Here is a 24,102-nt window from a genome sequence, read left to right as displayed (position 1 = left end):
TTGGCTCATTGAATAAGTGGAGCAGTGGATTCCAGTTTTGATTGATCATCTCTCCAGCCCAGACCTACTGAAGTAGGTTGTCTGGAAGTAAAGACCAGTAATTCATATTTTAAAAGCTCTCCAAGGATTCTGATGATCAGTCAATTTAAGAAAGCACTGCAATTAAACATCTGAACAGCAAATGATACCCAATAACATTAGATTCTGCAATATCTTACGACGTCCTGTCTGCTCTACTTCTGAAACATAGCCTGAATCTCAGTATCCTCTCTAATTCCACCACACCCATCCTAATATTAGGCCCATTTATTTATTGCCAAAACTAAGTAACTGCCACCTACCTGGGCTCCTTGCTTCCACTCTTGTCCCTGTGCAGTCCATTCTCCACAAAGCAACCAGACCGTTTCTTCAAAAGTGTGAAACAGAACTTGCACCCTCTTGCTGAAAATGTTCCAGTGACTTCCTGTCACACTGTGATGCTTTTAAAATATGTCCATAAATTCTTTGTTGCTTCTCCCTTGAAAAAATAAAGCCTGATTCCCCTCCCCTTGATTATGGGCTATTCTTAGTGACTTGCTTGTAAGAAACAGAATGTGACAAAAGTGATGGTGTGTGATGTCCAAGATTAGGACATAAAAGATATTGTGGTTTCCTTCTTGCTCTCTTTTCTTGAATCAATCACTTACTTGGGGGAAGAGAGATACTATGTCACATTCAAGCAGCCCTACGAAGAGGTCCATATGGTGAAAACCTGAAGCCCTCTGCCAACAGTCAGCAAGGAACTGAAAGCTTCTGCCAATAGCCAATTGAATGCTCCATCTTGGAAGCAGATCCTCCAGCCTCAGTCAAGCCTTCAGATGACTGTAGCCATAGTCAATATCTTGACTCCAATTATCTGAGAGGCCCTGAGTCAAAACCACCCAGCTATTTGGCTCCCAAATTCCTGACTCACAGAAACTATGAGATAATAATGGTTTTAAGCTATTATGTTTTGGGGAAAATCTGTTAGCAACAATAGATAACTAATACACATACTTAAAATACAATCCAAACTCCTTGCCATGACTGGCAAGGCTCTACATACTTAGAATTCTGCCTATATTACTAATTTAATCTACCACTCACTTTGTGGAAAAGACTACTAGTTGTCCCTTAACAGCTAATTGTCTCTACTCTGTTTAGAAATAGAGTCACCAAAGCTTATCCAGGTGTATGAATTCAAACTACTGACCATATTTCCTAGCCTCCCTCACAACTAGATTTGGTCATATGGCAAATTCTAGCCAATAGGATGTGAGCAAAGGGATGTGTGTAACTCCCAAGTTGTGCCTTTAAATAGAAGGGATGTGGCTTCTGTTCCCCTTCCCCTCATTTCTGATGACTAGAATACCAGTATGATGGTTAAAGAGGAGAAGCTGGACTAGCCATCTCAAGTCGCAAGATGGAAGTCTCATGGTAAGCGTGGCAAAGCAACAGGATAAAAAGAGCATTGGTCCCCAATACCATTAAGCCAGGTCTGTCTTGTCTTTAACATGAGCAAGACACAGGGCTATATATTGCATTAAATCATTGCATTTTTTGGTCTCTTTACTACAACAGCCCAACCTATACGTTAACTTACTCAGCTCCTTGTTTACCACGTTCTAGCCACATTGATCTTCTTTCTTCTCTTCTACTACCCTGCGGTCTTTGCACTTGCTGTTCCCTCTGCTTGCAATACTTCCCCCCCCGACCCAGGAGTCCCCCATGGCTGACTCCCTGCTACCAGGTTTCATTGTTTCATCTAAAACACCTACCCCTGTGTTGTTCTCTATTACATAATCATGAATGAGTTCTATTCTTCATGGTACTCTCAGCACCTTAAATTTTCTCACTTATCTGTTTGTTGTCTGTCACTCTCCGCTAGAATACATTCTCCATAAGATCGAGACTCTTGTCTGCCTTATTTCCTGCTGAATCTCCTGTGCCAGGAAGGTGCCTGCACGTAGTAGGTGCTCTATAAGTATCCGTTGTGCAAATAAGTTAACAAATGAATTAATGATAAATGATGTCAAGAGCCTAGTCCTTGGATCACTTTTCATAATTCAGCCTCCTTTATCTGCTGAAATTAGGGTAAGTTAGGTAACAATAATGACTTAACTCAGGATTAACAAAAGAATGTCAATAAGTCTCTTATACCTTCATTATTAAGTGTTCTGATTTAATGAGGAAATAGAAACACAGAAACAGTAAATGAATCTCTGCCTTTAGCCTTTAAAACTCAACTAGAGAAAAGTAAAAACGAACTCATAAAAATATTATGCCTAAAGAACAGATTCTCTTAAATCCTAACATAGATTATCGTATTACATTGCCTCTAAGATGCCAGCTATTGTGAGACACACCATTGTTTTATGTACCATGAAAAAAGAAAAAATGCTGCTGTGGTACATTGTGTTATTATTCCTCTGTGCCCACAGCCCCTTCCCAGCCTCAGGGTGGATGGAGTATACTTCCCCTGCTCCATTGTCAGGATTGACCATGTGACTTGATTTGACCAACTGAATGTGAATAGACGTGACAAAGGCCATATCCAGGCAGCTTTAAATGTGCCTGTGAGGTTAGATTCAGCTTTTGCTCCTTCCCTCCACCGTGAGATAATGGTAGAATAGTCCCAGAAAGTGGCTAGTCCTTCCACCTGGATTCTAGAACGACATATGTAGCTGTGCAGAGGTAAGCCAAGCCCAGTCAAACCAACCAGAGCAAAGGCCAGTGGAGCCACAGCCAACCCACAGCCCTACATAATGTGAATAAGAAATAGGTTTCATAGTAAGCCAATGAGATATCGATAATCACAACGAAAGTTATGACAATTAACCTACCACATACCATCAGTTGTAAGCTGCATGTTGGTTTCAGAGATGTTAAAATGTGGACCAATGTGTGTCTTAGGATCAATAAAATATGGTATGTATTATATGTTATCACATATCAGCAAAGATATATTGCAAGTGCCCAATAAATATTTGTTGACTTGATTTTATGTACATGATGATGTGGAGTTCATATTTTTAGTGAGAGTTCTTGATACACACCTTTTCTTTTTAACACATTATATGTAACAGTATAACCTTAGGTATTAACTGTAATGGAAACTAAAATTTATATAGCAAGCAAAGTTCAAACTAAATAAAAGGCAAGCTGGGACCTTTCATTACTTCTCATCTGTCCCCCCTCCTTACACCTCATATAATTTCCTGACTTATATCCCAGAGGACTTCCTTCTCTATCTGTCCCCCTCCATAGCCCATATACTAGATATTAGTATTCTATTATTTGGAGACCAACAGAGAACAAAGGTAGCAAAAATGGAGTTTAGTAGCCACTGGCATAAACATAAGACGAAATATTTAAATGTATGCTTGTGAAACAGGTTTTTCATATTCTCCAAACTAGATAAGAGACTGAATAGGCTGAAGGAGGGAAGAGGTGGAACCACATGAGCCACAGTTTCAGAGACGTCAGCATCTGCCAGAACAAGCACCATCTATTGCCAATGCCAGGAGCTGTGCAGGTCCTAACTCAGAGCATTGTTCACTGTATATGGTGTAACACTGAATATGTATAAATTAATCACAATATATAATTTGGATATTTTTATCCAGAAAAAAAATGAAAGTGATGATTATGATAATAATAGTAAACATTAATTGAGCAGGGCACTGACTATATGCCTAGCGCTAGGCTAAATGATTTATCTAAACTATCTTAGTTGTTCCTCACAATAGTCTTATGTATTAGTCAGCTACTGCTGCAATAATGCTTTGTAACAGCCACCCCAAAATCCAGTACCTTGCAGCAACAGGCATTTATTCTCTTTTTCATCCTTCTGCAGGCCAGCTGTTTGGGTGATCTAGGCTGAGCTCTGCTGCACAGCTTTACTTCAGGCTGTGGGCAGGGGAGACTGGCTCCAGGGTGCGTGTTAGGTTAGATCTGCTCCATAAGTGTCTCATTATTTTGGGAAGAACAGCTACCTGGGGCATATGCTCCTCATGGTGACGTTAGGAGAACAAGAGGGCAAGTGAAAACACATGCTGCCAGGCATGGAACTGGCACACCGTCACTTCTACCAGTATTCCATGACCAAGACCAACATCAGTGGGGCGGGGTGGGGGTCATACCCCAAGGGAGATGGGAGTGAATATTTGCTGAACTATAATCAAAAATATTTTATAATAAGGTAGGTATATAGGTATTTTACACCCATTTTACAGATGAATGAACCAAAGCATAGAAAGGTTAAGTGACTTGCCCAAAGACATTCAGCTAGGAAGTGATAGAACCAAGATTTAGATCTAGCCTGATTCCAGAGCCTAGTATCTTAACTATCACTCTATACAGTTTTAACAAACCATACTCCAAAAGGCATTATAAAGAGAAATATAGAAGCAGTAGTAATTTTACAATCATAAATGGGACCCGAGGAAAAGAAGTATGCAAGATAAAAGACTATTTTGAGTTCCTAATCAATATAGATGATTTTCTCACTAGCTTTCATAGCTGCAAGAGGTTATATTGTAGCAATCCACAGAAGGATGTGGGTTCATTTATTTTTGGATTCCCCCCACACCGTACCAATATGTTAACATTTTATCTATATAAATACTACCTTTGTTACTTATTTCCTATCCACCTCCTTTGAAAGGGATATCTCATTTATTCTGATAATTACAAGTAACCTATAAAGGAATTATAAAGTGTCTCCTTGTAAAAACGCTTGGGGCCTTCAATGGCAGTCATATTAAATCAATATTAAAAACAATGAGGTCCAATAAAAACATTAGATTCGAGCCTTAAGAGGCATGCAAATAGTCCTGCAGAGAAAAAAAAAAAAAACCTGAGACATGATTATAAAATATGAGAACCAAGGTGCAAATATCACCAACAAATCCTTTGGAAATATTTTTAAAGCAGAGACTGTCTCTCTTACAGCCTGGGATAAATGAAAAACAGGAGAAAGTTCTATGCCCAGGGGACTTCAAAGATTGAGATGTTGACCAGTTCATTCAGCTTCAGTGTCTTGGAATGCCCACAGACAGGCTGTTTTTTAAACTCCATATGCTTCCTATATCACAAGTACTTTAGAAGAATTGTTTTTCTTCTTTCTACTATAGCAAAAGAATCGACTGTCATGAAATAGACCCCTGGGTCAGTGTTACAAGTAAAGCCTAAACCTACTGTGAGACTCCCACTTCTTACTCTAGCTTTCTCTCCTCTATTATTATGATGATTTCAACTTCAAATTGCAGCTGTGGTCATTCATTTCCCTTTAGAAAAAGTATGAAGCTGAAACATCTTCCAACGTATAAAACCAAATAGCTACAACTTAAACTACCCGTTTCACATTGTTCGGATCTTAACTTAAACAAATCACCCATATAAAGGCATTTTTGAGACAATTTGAATGTTAAGAATTTTGGTCATTTTGTTAGGTGCAATTGTATTGTGATTACTTTTTAAAAAGGAAGTCTTCATTTCTTGTAAATAAATTCTGAAATATTTAGAGGCAAAATATGATATCTGGGAGTTGCTTCAAAATACTCCAGCACTGTTGGGAAGGGGAGTGAAAAATGTGGATAACTGCCAAAACCGGATAATAAGTACATATGGTCTCATTATCCTATTTTTTCTACTTTTGTGTAAAGTTTGAAAACTATAATAGAAAGTAATAAAAAGTAAAAAAAAATACCCATTTAAAAATATCACAGAAAGACCTCTGTAAGAGAAATCTAATAATTCAAAAGAGGGCTTCAAAAGTGAATGGATTTCTACCTAAAATAAAGTAAGTTCTAAGCCCTATAACTTTCAACATCCTTAAAACAACACATCACCATAATATTCACAAGCAACACAGCATTTCAATTGTCTTTTGTACGTACATGTGTATGCTGTGTGGGTAAATTGTATGATTTGTTCTGGAGTTAAAAATAGCCATTCTCCTAGAAGTATAAGAAACAAAAGCACTTTATATCTATATTTTTTACTGATTTGAAGTCAGGAGGACCTATGGTTGAACAGTGGAGAACGATGGGGGTTTGTGATGTAAGTTTCCTATTTGCCAGGCACTGATCTAGGTACTTTATGTTTATGAACTCATGCTAATATTCAAAATTACCCATTAATATAGGTAATATTGTTCTTCCCATTTTACAACTAAGAAAACCACAGCACTGAGAGTAAATTACATAATTTGCCCAGTTTTGCACTATTGGTTAATAGTAAGGCTGGGATTCAAATGCAGGGAATCTGGCTCTTGTGTTTGATCCCTTAATCACCAAGCTCTGTCACTCTCCATGGAAAGAGTGTCTTGCAGAGTTGTTCTTTGTTTAGACTTTGGGGACCCAGTCTCTTTTATTCTTAGAAAAATAAAGCAACTCTTACTCCCTTTGACATCAGCATGTTCCTTTTATTTTGTTATGCACTTCAAACCTATTACTCCCAACGTAGTCATACCAGCCCTATAATACTCAAACATATTTATTACAGATGTTTGCTTATGGCATGATTTCAAAGAACAGAAAACATCACAGCGAGCTCTTCTGATTGATTTAAACCAGGGTACTTTTGAGAAAGAGCTCTGACACTGTAGTAGTTGACAATGACATCTCTTTTATGTGGATGTCAGCTGTTGGGAAATGACCTTACATGATTTTTCCCTAATCATCTGATCTCAGATGGTCTTTCGCAAATTTTCTTCAGCCCAGCAAGTTGATACCACTGCTTCTGTATTTCCAGGTTTAATAATGGAATCTCTTTCTCTTTCTCCCTCTCATTTCAGACATGTTATCTTTATTTGGGAAGAAATAGTTTTTAAAGATATATTTATCTATGGGCCACACCATAATAGCCTTTGCATATGATGACTTTAATTTGGGGGGACTTTGAATAGGTATTTCTAGATAAGAATTAGTGTGAGTCTACATGGGGCTTCAGATTGACTTATTTAGTTGACTTGGTCATTGGACTTATGAAAAGAATGGCTTGACTGAGTTGTTTCAGTAAATTTGTAAAAAGTGATTTTTTAGAATTAACTGACCATACTGATTTGATTGTTCATCCATAGACACATCCATCCTTGAATTTTCCATTTTCCAATTTTAGAAGAAAGCTGCATCTTAAGACAGAGAAAATATTTTCAGGTAATTTAGGAGTTATATTTATTACTACAGGACAGCAGTTACTGATAAGATGCCTTGACAACACTATAATTTGATGTTGTCAACCTTTCTATGTATAACAAATGCAGTATGTCTTGACCCCCTTCTGCCTGATGTTACCTATGTATGCATTCTATGCAACAAAAGGAGGATTCTTCTACATGTAGAATTCTATCACAATTTCTGTAGAACCTTAGGGGATGAAGTCTGACCTATATATTTATTTTTCTTAAAAAAGAAAGAAAATAAAGAAGGAAAGTAGATAGGAAGGGAGAGAGAGAATGAGAGAGAGAGAGAGAGAGAACCAACAAGAAATAATAGTAAAAATGGTTAGATTATCATTTTTCTAGAATAGTTATTCTCAACCCTGGCTGCATATTAGAATCTCCTGAGGAGTATTTGAAAAATACTGATACCTTGTCCTCAAGTCCAGAGATTTTGATTCAGTTAGTTATGGTGACTTTTGGTCTTCATGAGAAATGTTTAAGTGGCAATGGAGAACTAGCTGAATTTGTAGTCATGGAGACATTCTTTGCTCTGGGTTTACTGATCTTATCATAAATAAAATACAACTAAAATAACTTTTGAACTTGAGTGTGATGATGGAGTAAAGAAAGGAATGGAGAATAAAGGCCCAGCTCATTCATTCAGTATTCATTCAACTGACCAACAAATATTTATGTGGTGTCTATTCTTCAGCAGACACTGTATTAAGAGTGGGGATGCAATGACAAACAGAACCATTAAAGAAGAATGATAGGGTCCTCTCTGAAATCTTCCTTATGGGCCTGGTGTTACAACCTATGTTAATGCCAAATCAACTGGGTTGTTTGGATCAGAGAGACAGAGAAAGACTGAAATGACCATAAGGACCAGAATAGTCTACTAGTTAATTTCAATCATGGAATAAAAACGTTTTGATACTTAACTGGACCTCAGAGATCATTTACTTTTGTTTTACAGATTTGTAATTTTAAACTCAGAAGGGTTAATGACTAGCCTATGATCATACAGTGATTCAGAACAGAACTGTAGAACTCAGATTGCTAGCCATTTTTTTTCAACTTTTCTGTAAATCTAAATTTATTCCAAAATAAAAAGTTTGATTTTTTTTTTTAAGTGAAGGAAAAGAGAAAGAGAGGACAATGAGGGTGGAAACTTCCAGATCAGACCTTTATGGTAAATTAGAGAACAGAAAACGTCTCTACTATAGACATCCAGAAATACAGATAAACTTTACAAACATCCTTTGAAAATTAAGCTGGGCTTCCAAGAAAGTGAGGAGGGCGCCCAGGGGCAGGAAACAAAGTTAGAGGTGGAAACCAAAGCAGTGGGAGCATGCACGGCAGAGCTCTCGGTATGGTGTTGCTAACCGTTTTTAATGCTGTCTATGTTCAAGCAAAAACCGTCTCAGCAGATTTTTTTTTTTTTTTCCATTCCAAGTTCCTAAAAGAAAATAGTCTCCTGGAAGGAGTCTTTGTAAAAGAAAAGGACCAAGTTTTTCCCCCACCCACTGAGCTAATCCTAGTGTGACATTAACTAGCAGAATTGCTAGTCTATTCCACATTGCTGTTCTGTAGGGAGAGAAACTAGGAAAAAAGGAGAGCCGTTTTGGTCCATTTCCTCCCTAATTAGAGTTGTTCTAAGGTATAACACTCAGATCATTAGATGTCAAGAAAGAACATGTGAACATGGGGAGGATTTGAGAAGGAAAATTAAAATGAAGAATTATAGTCATATATACTCTCCCACATCATCTTTGAAGGTTAATCTGTAAGATGGAGAGGACATTCAGTGATGTGGGAAATGCAGATTCCTACTGTAATGAGATTCCATTTTATACCCATTTGTTGTAAATTTTAAGAAGTCTGACAATATCAAATGTTGAGAGGGAGTGATCAACAGGATCTCTCGTAAATAGCTGGTGGAAGTGTAAATTGGAAAAGCCACTTTGGAAAGCTGTTTGGCATTATCTATTAAAGTTGAATATTCACATATCCTACAACCCAGTAATTCCAATGCTAGATGTAAACTTTTTTAACATGTGAACCTGGAGGCATTTGTAAACCTCCTCATGGCAACATTGTTGTAACAGAAAAAAGAAAAACATCTGGAAGCAATCCAAATGTCCATTGACAGGAGAAGGGATAAAGTGTGGTATGTATATTAAACAGCAGTCAAAACAAATGCACTGCCACTATAAACATCAATATGGGTGAATCTCAGGAAAACAATGTTGAGTAAATAAAAAAGGTCACAGAAAATTACATCTAGCATGGGATCTCCTTTTTAAGCTAAAAATAACAAACTAAATAATATACCTTTTAGGAATACATATAGTATTAAACTATGTGTCTTAAAAATCATGGGAATGATAAATACAAATTAAGGATAAAGATAACCTTGGATTAGGAATTAAGGAGAATGGGATGGAGGAAGGCCACACTGTCAGAAGTAAGCTATTGTCAGTATTCTAGTGCTTGTGCTGGTGGTGGGTTCACTATATATATTTTACAAGGATTTAAAATTATGAATTATATATTTGTAATTATAATTTATAAAAGATTTATAGTTTTTTAATTGTAGCAAAGCAAATTATCCTATAATTTAGCAACTTAAAACAATATTTGTTATTTCACGTAATTCCTTGGGTCAGGCATCTGGGTGCATCTTCGCTGGGTGGTTTGGCTCAGAGTTTCTCACGAGGTTACAGTAAAGCTGTGAGTCAGGGCTGCAGTCTCTAAAAGAGCTGGAGGATCTGCTTCCAAGATGGCTCATTCACATGGCTCTTGGCAAAAGGCTCAGTTCCTCAATACATGGGCCTCTTCATAGGACTGCTCATGACATGGCTTCCCCCACTAGAGCAAGTAATGAGAGAGAGAAAGAGACAGACAGAGACAGAGAGAATATGAGAGAGAGAGAGACCAAGAGGGAAGCTGCAATGTCTTTCATAAAACTAATATTGAATTAACACACCATTACTTTTGCTGCATGCTATTGATCACACATACCATCCTTGAGACAAGGTGGAAGGGGACCACACAAGGTACGACTATTCAGATGCAGGGATCACTGGGCACCATCTTAGAGGCTGCCTACCACCATAATAAAATAAAAAAGAACAATGCATGGACCAATGATGAAAGCGTGTTAAGAAGCAATTATGTGTACCTGAAGCTGGAAAATAAACAAATAAATAAATAAATGCATTCAGTTCTGAAGACAACAGGATATGGGGGAAGGAGTGAGATGAGCTTTAAATCTAGCTCTACCACTTTCCAGCTTTATGACTTTGAGCGATTCATTTGACTTCCTTCCATTTATAAAAAAGGGATAAGGATATTTACTTGCCTCTTAAAAATTTTTTAATTATGCAAATATTCAATCATACATGAAATTGAATAACAAATACCATATACTCATCATCCTAAATCAACAACTTTCTAGATTTTAGCATACTTGCTTTATCTATTTTTTCCCCTCCTGAAGTGTCATAAAGCAAGTTCCTGACACTGCATTATTCTATCCCTATATACTTTAGTATGTATCACTTAAAAATACGGACATTTTTCTTGTAGACTCACACATAAAATTAATAATAATTCCTTTGCAATACCTAATATATCAAAACTATGGCTCAGATTTCTTTAAATGTCTCAAAACTTACTTTTTTACAGTTGGTTTGATAGAATCAGGATTTAAACAAAGTCTACACATTACATTTGGTTTGGTATGCCCCTTAAAGATCTTTCAACTTAGAGTCGTCCTTGTACTCGTTCCCCTTTTACCCTCTTGTCTTCAGTTGTAGAATTCAGTCAGTTGTAGAATATCTTATATGCTGGATTGGTCTGTTTGCTTCCTTGTGAAGCTATTTCACTTGTTCGTCTCCCTCCTATGTTTCTAGAAAATTGGAAGTTAGACCTACAGGCTTGAGGAGATTTAGATTCAACTATATGGGCAAGAATATTTCATAGGTAGTTTTGTATACTTCATAATTCACCACACCAGGAGGCACATCTATGTGGACTCCCGACTCCTAGTGATGCTGTCAGTGGTTAGTGGTTGCAGGTGGTGTCAGCCTGAGGCCTCCATTGCAAAGTTCCCCACCAACCTCTCATCTACTGCTGATTGTTGCCTGAATTGATTATTTCGTAAGGAATTACAATATGGTGATTTCCTAATCCTATCCTTTATTCCCCTTCTATTAGGTGGAATTGTGTTATAAACTTTCTTTCACCAGCCTGAGCTATTTGGTTACCACATTAGAAGAGGCAGTTGTTCCCAGTTTCACATCCTCTCAGCCTGCCTCCTACTACAGCCACAGCCATTGCTGAAGCAACCTGCTTCCTGCAGGTGTAACCTGACAGCATCTCTCCTCATACATCTCACGTTCTACCCCTGAGTTCCTCTGACTCCATGAAGGTGGGACATCTGCTAGCACTCACAGGACAGCTTAGAAATGTGAGGGGGCTCAGGTCCCAAGGGGAAAATATGGATCAATGGGCGGTGGAAGCTGGTTGATAACTGCTCCTCTCTTGCATCAAGCTGACAATTATGAAGTATATTCCACATAGCAATTCAAGGAGTCCCTGCAGGCTCAAGGCCTTATTGCCCACTGTGATGACTAACTCAAGAACACCCTTGTATTGACTTGCCCTGTTTCACTCTCCTAGTCATCCGCTGCTGTTTCCTGAGAATGCTGTCCAAAATATACTACCTAAAAGTAAGCCCTTGTTCCAGGTTCAGCTTTCAAGGGGGTAAGCCAGACTAAGACACCACTAAATGTAATTCTTGCAGGAAGGGCAGGATAAATGCTCAATTCTTTCACTATATTGCAAATACTCAATTAGTTATGTCTAATAATGAAAAAGATTTATATGTCATCAATGAATTTCAGTCAATTGTACTTGTCTTACTCTTTTCCGATGCTCAGATTGTCCCTTTTTCAGCCAGTAGAAGCTCCTTTATGCTGATAGCATTCTCCCTTTGACTTGTCCTATTAGACTTTAGACTTTAACAGCTTCTGGCACAACAGGGTGTCCCAGGCTCATCATGCACATTTCTAGCCCCAGACCTGATATCTGTCATTCCTCCAAAGAATGTCCTTCCTTTTAATAGGAAATGATGTATTAAAAGTACAATATGAACGCTAAAGGTGCTCATTGGTACACGATTATCATTACTTCTAGGACTTTTCAAGGGATAAAGCAAGTAAATTTTTTTTCCTTCTTCAATAAATGTAAAATTTTCCTTGTTGGGATATAAGAAACATTTTTTTTTCCTGAAATGTACTTACTTATTTTTTAAAAATTTATTTTATTGAAGTATAGTTGATTTACTATGTTAATTTCTGCTGCACAGCAAAGTGAGTCAGTTATACATGTATATTTTTTTCATATTCTTTTCCATTATGGTTTATTACAAGATATTGAATATAGTTCCCTGTGCTATACAGTAAGACCTTGTTGTTTATCCATTCTATATATGTTTGCATCTGCTAATCCCAAACTCCCAATCCTTCCCTTCCCCACCCCCCTCCCCCTTGGCAACCACAAGTCTGTTCTCTATATCTGTGAGTCTGTTTCTGTTATAAGAAACACTTTTCAAAAGGAAAAATCATAAGTTCATACTATTTCCAATTCACCTTTAATCTTACATGGATCCTACTTACTCTGAAAATCATTCATAACAACTCTAATATTGGTTTTTACCTGTAATATACAAGAATAGTTTGAAAGTAATAATATCTGTATTTCTACTAGCAATAAGACACTGAATGAAGTTTAAGACTTCTTTGTAAATCTATTTATCCTGAGAGCATATTCTTCGGTGAATGTACAGTGAAAACAGTATTTTCTAAAGTCATTAAATTAATTACTTGGTGCGATTATACCACCAACTTAATATACAGTTAGGTAATTTGCTTCAGTTGTTTTCAAATTTTAGGAATCACATTTTTCTTTTGAGTTTAAAATTATTTTGAATATGTAAAATACATATATATGATTCTAAAGTCAAAACTATATAGTCAAGGTATATTCATCAGAGTACTTTGCTTGCATGCCTGTCCTTTCCACCTGTTTTCCCCCCTCCCAAATGTATACAAATATATATTTGTAGTTCACCTATCTAAGAAAATAGCATACTATACTGCTCTGCACCTTGGTTGTGCTTTTGTTGCTGTTTAAAGCTGACATATTTTCTGGAGATATACGAGACATATTTTCTGGAGATGGCCCTCATTCTTTTTCAGAGTTGCATAGTGTTTCATTGTATGGATCTACCCCAGTTTATTCAGCTAGTCCCCTACTTATGGTTATTTGGTTTGTTTCCAGTCTTTTGCTATTACAAATAATAGTGCAGTGAAAAACCTTGTGCATAAGTCATTTTATATTTTGGGAAGGATTTCTGGAATTGGAATTTCTGGGTCAAATGTATATTGTAATTACACACAGTATATAAACATATATGTAATTTTGCTAGGGATTATCAAATTCCCTTCCATAGGTGCTGTTTACACAGCATTTTACATTCTTACTGGTAATATGTACCATCCCTGTTCTCTAGCCTGCCAACCCAGTAGGTGGTCAAACTTTTGGATTTTTGCTAATCAGATTATTGCCTCCTTTTATCATTCTGCCCCAAGATACATGCCACGCTTTCATCTACTTTTGGAAGAACTCTCTTAGCATAAACAATAGGTGATTGTTTTGAGGGTGATAGCAGGGTGGCTGCAGTATCCCTATCTATTTCCACTCACCTAATCATGGAAATGCCTAAGCCCAAAGCATACACCATCCGTGTTAAGACCTTGTATTTCCAAAGGCTGGTTCGAGTTTCTGGCCAAAGAAAAGGACATCAAATATGACCTCACTTCTTTCTAAGGTCAGCAGAACGCAGAGAGACAGCAAGTGAAGTCCACTAGTACTTTACCAGCTTCAGGATCTTTAGAAAGGTGAAGGAGGAACTGTGACCATCTTTTGTCAGCTTTCTGTCTCCAGAAAAATCCCAATGCCAAGGAGATGTCCCTGTGTATGGCTGGAGGTTTCCACAGATTGTAGAGTGACTACTCTCTAATTTGCAGGGCTGCTCACACCCAGGACCTCTTCTGCTGCTTTGTAGGAGTAAATGTCATGGATGGGAATTTTTTTCTTTCAGCATCTCCCATTTCCCTGTATTCTTATGGGCGATTTTGCCCCCCAGGGGACATTTGGCCAGGTCCTTAGACAAATCTGGTTGGAGAGGGGTACTACTGGCACCTAGTGAGTAGAAGCCAGGGATGCTGCAAAACATCTACTATGCACAGGACAGCCTTCACCCCCGGCCCCCTGCCTACCATAACAAAGGATTATTTGCTCCAAAATGTCATTAGTGCCAAGGTAAGGAACCCTGCTGTATTCTTCCTTTATGCACACATTCACAGACATCCTCAAAATGACTATCATCAGTGACAGAGGAAGGGCAGAGTCACAGATTCTCCCTCTCTGCACCTCCAGAAGTCACTAGCAATTCAGATATCTCTTTAGTCAGACTCTAAGGAGTTATGTATTTATCTGGAAGATTAAATAATAAATACAATTTTAACCTTCTAAAAACTGATTATCATTAGGTATAATGCAAACTTTTAACTCTAAGAATAAAGGAAAGTGCTACTTATTTAAAGTAAATGGGACTAAAAGTCCCATGAATAATCAAAAACTTGGTTAATAGAGTATGACCAGAGAATAATGCTCTTGGCTTCTGTGGAGAAATTAAAGTACATGCTGTGAATTGGTATTAAGGAAATTGCATGAAAAGTTAGTCTTAAAGTACCATGCTGCTAAAGAAACAGCCTCAGGTGCACAATATATCACATTCAGTCCTTATCTCCCTTCCTTTTTTTCATGACTTCTTTCACCTTGGATAACCCAGAAGCTCAGGCCTTGGAACTTTTTAGAATGGTAAGGTATCTCACTCTCCACATTTATTTTCATCTAGAACAGACCTGAATTTTATTGCCGGGAGTGTGTTATCTCTTTCACAGGAATTGTTTTTGAACTTCGGCCTGCCTTATTTATTGGGCCAGACTGTTTTTAATACTTATGAGCATAATTCACTTTATCTAAAATGTACCCTTGAAAAGTTATGCCTAAACTGAATTTTTGGAAATAAAATTGGATTGTTAAATCACAAGGGAAATTTGCCATTCAAAGGGAGTCTGAGGCTAAACCTTTTTAGAGAAAGCATCTTTTGTGCAAAGTGAATAATTACTCCTTAATTTGCCCATTTTTAAGTCTGAATTTTTTTATGTAGCCCGAATCTAGTCCAGTATTAGGCATGATGCTAATTTTAAAAATATCAATCATGAATTTGAAAGGATTTTGAAAGTTAAAGAGAGTTTTACAAGCTATTTTTTTTAGGGTGTAAAACTCGGTAATATATCTTTATTATTAACAAGGGTTTGTTAACACTTGTTTTGGGTGATGAGAAAGGGGGCAGGATGCTAGACATACATGATAAAGAATAGGTAGCATTACAGGACCACACTGACAACAATGAGAAGTGGTTGGTAACCTGTTACTTAGACAGTAATGTTGTAGCTAAGAACATGGATTCAGAAACCAGATTACCTGGGTTTACTTTCCTGCCTAGTGTGGCCTTAGGCAATTTACACGACTTGGCTGTGCCTCAGTTTCCTCATGTGAAACACGGAGAATACTAATATTATCTACTTAACGGGGTTGTTTTGAGGATTAAATGAACTAATACATGGGCTGTATGTAAGTGGAAGCACTAGAGTCAGTGGTAGTTTTGGATTCTCGACGGTGAGCGGAGCTTCCTTCTAGAAGTGTCTCTCTGCACCCTTTCAGGGGGCACTGCTGGTTCTGCCTGAGCTGTACACATGGGAACTGAGGCTCAGTGAGGCGGCCAGAGACAAGGAATGAGGACACACCCTGGGGAAATAAAAAACAAAAAACACCCTTTCTGCGGGGCTACGCCACCTTTCCTAGGTTGGGAGCAGAGGTCACGAGCGCTCAGCCCCACGTCCGGATTCTGCCTCCCACCTCACTCCACATGAGCTGTGGCCCACAGCTCCTGAAGCCCCACAGTCCGAGAAGCGGCCCTCACGCCAGTCCACCACCACTGCCAGGGCTTGGCGGCCGATGGCTTCCCAGAGAAGCTGGCGCCTCCGCCTGAGCCCCTCCTTCCGGAGGGCTGGGGGCCGCGAAAAGATCATTAGTAGACACCGACCCTCGTTCACGACACATATTTATGCGTGCCCACACTGCGCTGGGCGCTGGGAATCCTACAACGATTCAGACTCGTCCCAGATTCAAGGGGCTGGGGCACCACTCGGGGCCCACAACCCGGTCTCTGTCACCCTCTGTCCTCGCAGGGACGAGAAAGTGGGAGGAGCTGATGTTTTCATCCTACCTCGCCTTCCGGGGTTCACCTCCAAAGCCCCGCCCCTCCGGGCCGTTCACGGCTGCGCCGTAAAGTAGGAAAAAATTCTTTGCCGCAGAACAGCCCTCCTCCGTCTTTACGGCAAGCCGCGTTTGACGCTCACAATATGGCGCTCCCCACCTAGGCAGTGCTGTGGCTGCTACCCTAGATGGCCGTAGGCAGCGCTGACTTGGGGCTGTTGTCTGTCTAACCCAGGCTGCAGAAAGCTGCAGTTAAAGTTCGTTTCTGGTCACGGCTCCAGAAACCCACCCTCCTCTGAGGGTCAAGAAGCGCTGCTTCCTTCTAGTTCCCGCAAGTTCCTCATCTGCTCCTAGCTTGTTTCCCGCGCCACCTCCGGACACCCTCAAGTCCCTGACACCCCCAGACTCAAACTATGAGCCTTCGGCAGCTGCTTTTGCGCTTGCCCTGTTATCTCGGGGCCTCGGGGCCCCGACGTGGCCCCCTCGACACCATCTCCTCGGTGGTCTCCTGGCGTGGTCAGTCCTCCAGGTCCCCGGCCCACTGGAACCAAGTGGTGTCAGAGGCGGAGAAGATCGTGGGCTACCCCACGTCCTTCATGAGCCTCCGCTGCCTGCTGAGCGACGAGCTCAGCAACATCGCTATGCAGGTGCGGAAGCTGGTGGGGACTCAGCACCCTCTGCTTACCACAGCCAGGTGAGCTACTCCCTCTCGCCCTGACACACTCACACCCACTCGGGTCCTTTTTCCTGGCCTATACACCCTTTCCTCCCTCTTTGAGACTGCCTGCCTGCCCTTTTTACCTCTTCCTTTCCTCAGCCATCCTAGGCATTCGATGTTGTGTCTTCTCTGCTCTACTCACCTTAACTTACTAACTCTTTGCGGAGAAAGAATGAGAACACGTGCGCTTTTCGCGTTTTTGCTTCTTAACTACTGAAGGTGAAGTCACAGTGATTTGTGGAGAAATCGAGTAGGGATGTGGGTTTGAGTCGCTTCCTAGAAATAGTCTTTTAAAAGTGGGATAGGTTTATTTTTGGTTCCGCATTATTCGAGAGGTCACCTCTAAAAAGAATGGGGAGGGGGAGATAGGCCGAAAGTTAGTTACTTGCAATGTTTGTCTCAGGCTTGGAGTAGGAATTTATCTAGTCAGTAGTCATTTTCCTCTCGGGATTTTTGTCACTTATGCTGAACTACTACTGTGAAACCTGCCATTAGGACTTTAAGGACCACAACTTTTGGTTCCATTTTTAAAAACTCCAACTTTTTATTAAATAATTTCAAACATACTGAAAATTTGCAAGAATAAAAATAATACAAAGAACATAACTTTATAATCATATTCACCTATGGTATACATACGTACGTATACTCTTCACATGTATATGTAAACAGAATACATACACACACACAGATATATTTTTCCTGAATCATTTCGGGGTACATTGCATATGTCGTGGTCCTTTACCCCCAAGTACTTCATTTCATAAGCATAGGGATATTCTTTACATAACTACATTAATCAACTTACTTTTAATATTGGTATCGTACTTTTATTTAATATACCATTGATAGTCCACTTTTGTTAATTGACCCAATAATGTTTTTTTTATAGCATTCTTTCCTCTTTAGTACAGGATCCAGCCTAAGATGAGATATTACTTTAGTTGTCATGTCTCTTTAGTCTCCTTCAATTGAGAATATTTCCACAGTTCTTCACTTTTATGACTGGAGCATTGGTTCTCAAATGGTGCAGTCTGCCCACTAGGGAACATTTGGCAGTGTATGGAGATGTCGCAACTGGGGCATGCTACTGGTGTTTAGTAGGTAGAGGCCAGGGATGTTGTTAAACACCCTACAATGCCCAGGACAGCCCCCTACAATGAAGTATTAGGTGCACCAAGATGTCAGTAGTACCAAGGTGGAGAAATCCTGGACAAAAATTATCTTTTTAAAAAATGTTTTCTTTAAAAAAAAAAAACAAAAAAACACTTTTGAAATAATTGGAGATTCACATGCAGTTGGAAGAAATAATGCAGAGAGAGCCAATGTACCCTTTATGCAGTTTCTCCCCCCAAGCAGGATATTGACACTGATACAGTCAAGATGCAGAACGTTTCCATCACTACAAGGATCCCTCACGTTGCCCTTTTATAGCCACCCTCACTTCCCTTGCTCATCCTCTTGCTTTAATTTTTTATGAGACACTTGCTATTTCTTTGTTACTAGTTACCAAATAGCAATAGTAGAGTGATTTTATTTCTTGGCATCATTCCCAGTTATCAGGAATGTCATTTTATGAGTAGGCTAAACTTGTCCTGAAGCTGGAATGTTAGTTCTCCAGAGATTCTAGATGATACACACTCAAAACACACATAGGTATGTATTTTAAAGCTTAATAATGAAACGAATGAGCTTACCACCCAATTGAAGAAGTGTAACTTTATCAATCCTATTGAACCTTCTCTCTTCACTGGTCCATCTCCCTGATCCCCACTATACTGAGTTTTGTGTTTATTTTTCCTTCAAAAATTACATGAGTGTTTCCTTAAATAGTAATGTGTATAATTTTGCTCATTTTTGAAATTTATAAATATACTAGTTTATTGCATGCAGTCCTTTATGACTTGCTTTTAAATTCGACATTGTTTCTGAGATTTATCCCTGTTATGTTTAACTATACTTCATTAGTTTTTCACTGGTGTGTAAAATCCTGCTGTGTGAATATACCACAGTCTTCTTTCGATCAGCATTTGGGTTGTTTGCATTTTTTGGTGCTATGAAAAGTGCTGCTGTGAATATGCAGCACGCGTCTCCTGGTGTACTTGTCTTGAGAGAATAAAGGCATGTGTGCACATGTGTTCAGCTTTAGGAGATAGTAAATTGTTTTCCGAAGTGGTTGTACCAGTGTACGTTCTCACTAGCAGTGTCTGAGTTCAGGTTACTCTCTGTTCTCACAACACACGAACCATGAAGTGTCTTAATTTTTGCTAATCAAATAGTGGGATTTTCTGTATGTGATGGGAATGGTAGTGTTAGTGGTGGAGGTTGTAGTAGTACAGCCAGCCCTCCGGATCTGTAGGTTCCACAACCACAGATTGAACCAAGTGTGGATCGAAAATATGCAGGGGAAGAAAAATTTCAGAAAGTTCCAAAAAACAAAACTTGAATTTGCTGTGCACCAGCAACTATTTTTATAGCATTAACATTGTATTTACAACTATTTACATAGAATTTACATTGTATTAGGTATTGTAGGTAATCTAGAGATGATTTAAAGTATAGGGGAGGATGTGCCTTGGGTTATATGCAAATACTATGCCATTTTATATGAGGGACTTGAGCATCCTTGGATTTTCATATCCGTGGGGGTTCCTGGCTCCAATCCTCCTGGACTGTATATTACATTGTGCAGATGCATATTGTAGTCTCTGTAATAAAGTGTTGAAGTGAAAAGGGCAGAACTAGAAAGAGCCTTATTAATGTATGTATTCTACTATACATACTACTATAGAATAGTAGTATTCTACTACTATTGTACTATATTACAATTTTTTTTCTTCTTGATTCTTTTTTCTTCTTTCTTAGGCTGTCATACCTCTACTAGGCATAGGGAAGACCTTAAAAGCAAGAATAAGCAGTACAGTAAAGTAAAATGAACAGCATGAATGGAGCTAGAATAGCTAAAACAATATTGAAAAAAAAACCAAGAAAGTGGGAGGAGTCATTCTACCTTATGTTAAGCCTAATATATATAGCTTAATTGATCAAGACAGTGTGGTATTGGCAGAGGAGTAGACAGATTGAGGGAACAGAATAGAGAACTCAGAAATAGATCAACACAAATAATACCCAATTGATTTTTGACAAAGGTGCAAAAGCAATTCAATGGAGGGAGAATAGTCTTTTCAACAAATGATGCTGGAACAATTGGACAGTATAGGCAAGAAAATGAACCTTGACCTAAACCTCACACCATATTAAAAAAAAGGTCTATGTAAAATGGAATTAAATGTGAAATGTAAAGCTATAAAACTTAAGAAAACATAGGAGAACATTTTTGGGACCTAGGGCTAGGTAAACAGTTCTTAGACATGAAACCAAAAATACAGTTCATTAAAGAAAAAATATAATAATTGGACTTCATCAAAATTGAAAACTTTGCTCTGCAAAAAGACCTTGTAATAGGATGAAAAGATTAGCCACAGGAAGAAAACATTTGCAAATCACTATCTGAAGAAGGACTTGGATCCAGAATATGTAAAGAACTCTCTAAACTCAGTGGTAAGAGAACGAACAATACAATTAGGAAATGGGCAAAAAGAGCCTATAAAGATGGCAAGTAAGCATATGAAAAGTTGTTCAACATTATTAGCCATTAGAAAAATGTAAGTTAAAAGCATGATGAGATACCACTACAAACCTATTAGAATGGCTAAAATAAAAAATACAATATGAAATCCTGGTGAGAAACTAGATTTCTCATACATTGCTGATGGGAATGTAAAAATGGTACAGCCACTCTGGAATACAGCGTGGCAATTTTTAATAAAATTAAACATACACTTAACATACAACCCAGCTATCACACTTGTGAGCATTTATCCCAGAGAAATAATAACTCATATCAAAACCTATCATGAGTGCTTGTAGCAACCTTATTTGTAACAGCCAAAAACTGGAAACAACCCATATGTCATTCAAAAGTGAGTGGTTGAACAAACTGTGGTACAACCGTACAATGGAATACTACTCAACAATGAAAAGAAATGAACTATTAATGTGAATATACTTAACACTACCAAACTGTATACTTAAAAATAGCTAAGATGGTAAATTTTATGTGTATTTTACCACAACTAAGGAAAAAGTCAATTTCAAAAGTATGATTCCATTTATACAACATTTTCAAAATGACAAAACTATAGCAATAGAGAACAGATTAGTGGCTACTAAGTCATAAACTGTGGGGAACAGGGAGGAGTGTAAATACAAAGGAGTATATTGTGGTGATGGAACAGTTTAGTATCGTGATTGTGATGGTAGGTACGTGAATCAATACATGGTATAAAGTTGTGTAGAACAGTATATACCTACACACAAACGAATACAGGTTTTTGAAAAGTGCTGAAAATGGAATAAGGTCTGTAGTTTTGTTAACAATAATATACCAATGTTAATTTTTAGGTTTTGATATTGTACTACAGTTATATATTGGGGGAAGCTGGATGAAAGATACATAAGGACTTTTTATACAGTCAGTCCTTAACCACGAGTTCTGTGTCTGTGGATTCAGCCAACCATGGATTGAGAATATTTGGGGGAAAAAAATTCCCCAAAAGCAAAACTTGAATTTGCTGAGCCAGGCAACTATTTATATGTAACATTTACATTGTATTTACTACCATTTACTTGATATTTACATTGTATTAGGTATTGTAAGTAATCTAGAGATGATTTAAAGTATACTGGAGGGGGCTTCCCTCGTGGGCTTCCCTCGTGGGCTTCCCTCGTGGCACAGTGGTTAAGAATCCGCCCGCCAATGCAGGGGACATGGGTTCGAGCCCTGGTCCGGGAAGATCCCATGTGCTGAGGAGCAACTAAGCCTGTGTGCCACAACACTGAGCCTGCGCTCTAGAGCCCGTGAGCCACAACTACTGAAGGCCATGTGCCTAGAGCTCGTGCTCTGCAACAAGAGAGGCCACCGCAATGAGAAGCCCGCGCACCGCAGAAGAGTAGCCCCCACTCGCCGCAACTACAGAAAGCCCGTGTGCAGCAACGAAGACTCAATGCAGCCAAAAAAAAAAAAAAAATAGTATACTGGGGCTTCCCTGGTGGCGCAGTGGTTGAGAGTCCGCCTGCCTATGCAGGGGGCGCAGGTTCGTGCCCCGGTCACGGAGGATCCCACGTGCCGCGGAGCGGCTGGGCCCGTGAGCCATGGCTGCTGAGCCTGCGCGTCCAGAGCCTGTGCTCCGCAACGGGAGAGGCCACGGCAGTGAGAGGCCCGCGTACCAAAAAAAAAAAAAAAAAAAAAATAGTATACTGGAGGATGCACATAGGTTATATGCAGATACTACGCCCTTTTATAAAAGGGACTTGAGCAACACAAATTTTGGTGTCCTCAGGGGGCCCTGTAACCAGATGCCCCTGTGGATACCTAGGGAAGACTGTACTATTTTTGCATCTTTCTGTGAGTCTATAATTATTTCGTTATTTTGAAAAGCTAAAAGAAATCACTTTGAAAAGAGAGAGAATGAATGGATGGATGGATGGGTGAATGAACAAACAGTAAGTAAGCCTAGGAGACAGGAGGCTTGTATGTTCTAGTTTCATCTCTGTCAGTAGGTAACAGTGTGACCTTAGGCAAGTTATTCCATCTCTGGGCTGTAGTTTCCTAAGCAGTGAAGTAGAAAGTTTGACTAAATGATTTCCAAAAGTGTTGCCAATTCTGGACTAGTAGAAATTAGTGTTGTAACTGAACATAGCAGCTAAGGGAGCTATTGTCACTTCTCAGGCAGGGAATGAGCAGATTGAATGCAGTATGTATTGATAGTACAAATCTATCATCCTTTTCCTACTGTTTAAAAATCCTGAAAGCTCAGAAAAAATGTTTTCTTAGACTCATAAATCTGACCTGAACTGATGTGAGATCATTTATAGTCTTCTTTATCCCACTTAATGTGAATATTCTTGCATTTTGCTACAGAAATATTAATGTGTTTGATTACAGGGTGCTGCCCCAGATTTTTCTGGAGTGCTGGGTGAACTGCACCTTTCTTAAATCGAAAAATTTCAAATTCTGAAAGACGTTTGGTTTCAAGAACTTTGGATGAGGGATTGTGGACCTGTCCAAGCTAGACAGTGGTATTATATGTAGGATGATGTCAAAGTCCAGGTATGTGATGTGGATGGGTAGTGTGGGAGAGGTTGTGACAGTGCATCAATCCCCACTTTCTCCCAGTACAGCTTGAACCCTATGGGCCATTACTATCTTGCTAATTGAATGTAATTATCCATTTGTGCAAAATATATATTTTTATTTTTAGTCACTTAAATTTCTATAAATCAGTTTTATTTTTAAGTACTTTTAGCTTTTATAAATTCACTGCATATACTGTCTACTGTCAAGAACTTATGAGCTTTTAATAAACATATGGAGGACACTTAATTGTTTCAAAGATAATAACAATACTTTTTTTCATATAGAATTGGTTAAATTCTTGTTATTTAACATAGCTAAGTCCATTAAGCAATGTGGCTTTGTGTTCATTGATTACTCTTGACAGATTTGGCTCTTAGGATTAAATTTTTGTTTAAATATTCTGTCTTTTTACTTTTGCCTTGGAAAAACTGTGATCTCTATTTTAGATTTAGATAGATGGGATCAATTTGGTATGCATTTATTGGAGACAAATTATGACATTTAGTCTCTCTCTTAGAGGGTATTGATTCCTGGGTAGAGACTTTTTGTTCCTGACTGAGTTCACTAGTTACTTAGCTACCTAAA

At 38.7% G+C, this 24,102-nt stretch overlaps 1 protein-coding gene across 3 annotated transcripts in view; it reads left to right on the top strand.

Moving 5' to 3' along the window:
- Nucleotides 1–16,680: 16,680 nt before the first annotated feature.
- Nucleotides 16,681–24,102, top strand: part of PDSS2 (decaprenyl diphosphate synthase subunit 2) — a 261,592-nt gene continuing 254,170 nt past the window's right edge. For 2 of the 3 annotated variants that reach the window (XM_029223452.1, XM_029223453.1), the window contains exon 1: nucleotides 16,753–17,294. In XM_029223452.1, coding sequence (XP_029079285.1) covers nucleotides 17,014–17,294 — 281 coding nt within the window. In that variant the 5' untranslated portion in view covers nucleotides 16,753–17,013. Of the gene's footprint in view, nucleotides 17,295–24,102 lie in introns of all 3 variants that reach the window. The other variant, XM_029223451.1, reaches the window with a different exon arrangement.

Source organism: Monodon monoceros, unplaced genomic scaffold, assembly GCF_005190385.1.
Source record: "Monodon monoceros isolate NGI ecotype Baffin Bay Population unplaced genomic scaffold, NGI_Narwhal_1 Super_Scaffold_15, whole genome shotgun sequence".
Lineage (NCBI taxonomy): Eukaryota > Metazoa > Chordata > Mammalia > Artiodactyla > Monodontidae > Monodon > Monodon monoceros.
Note: the sequence above shows the minus strand (reverse complement) of the source record. Positions and strands in the feature narration are given on the sequence as shown.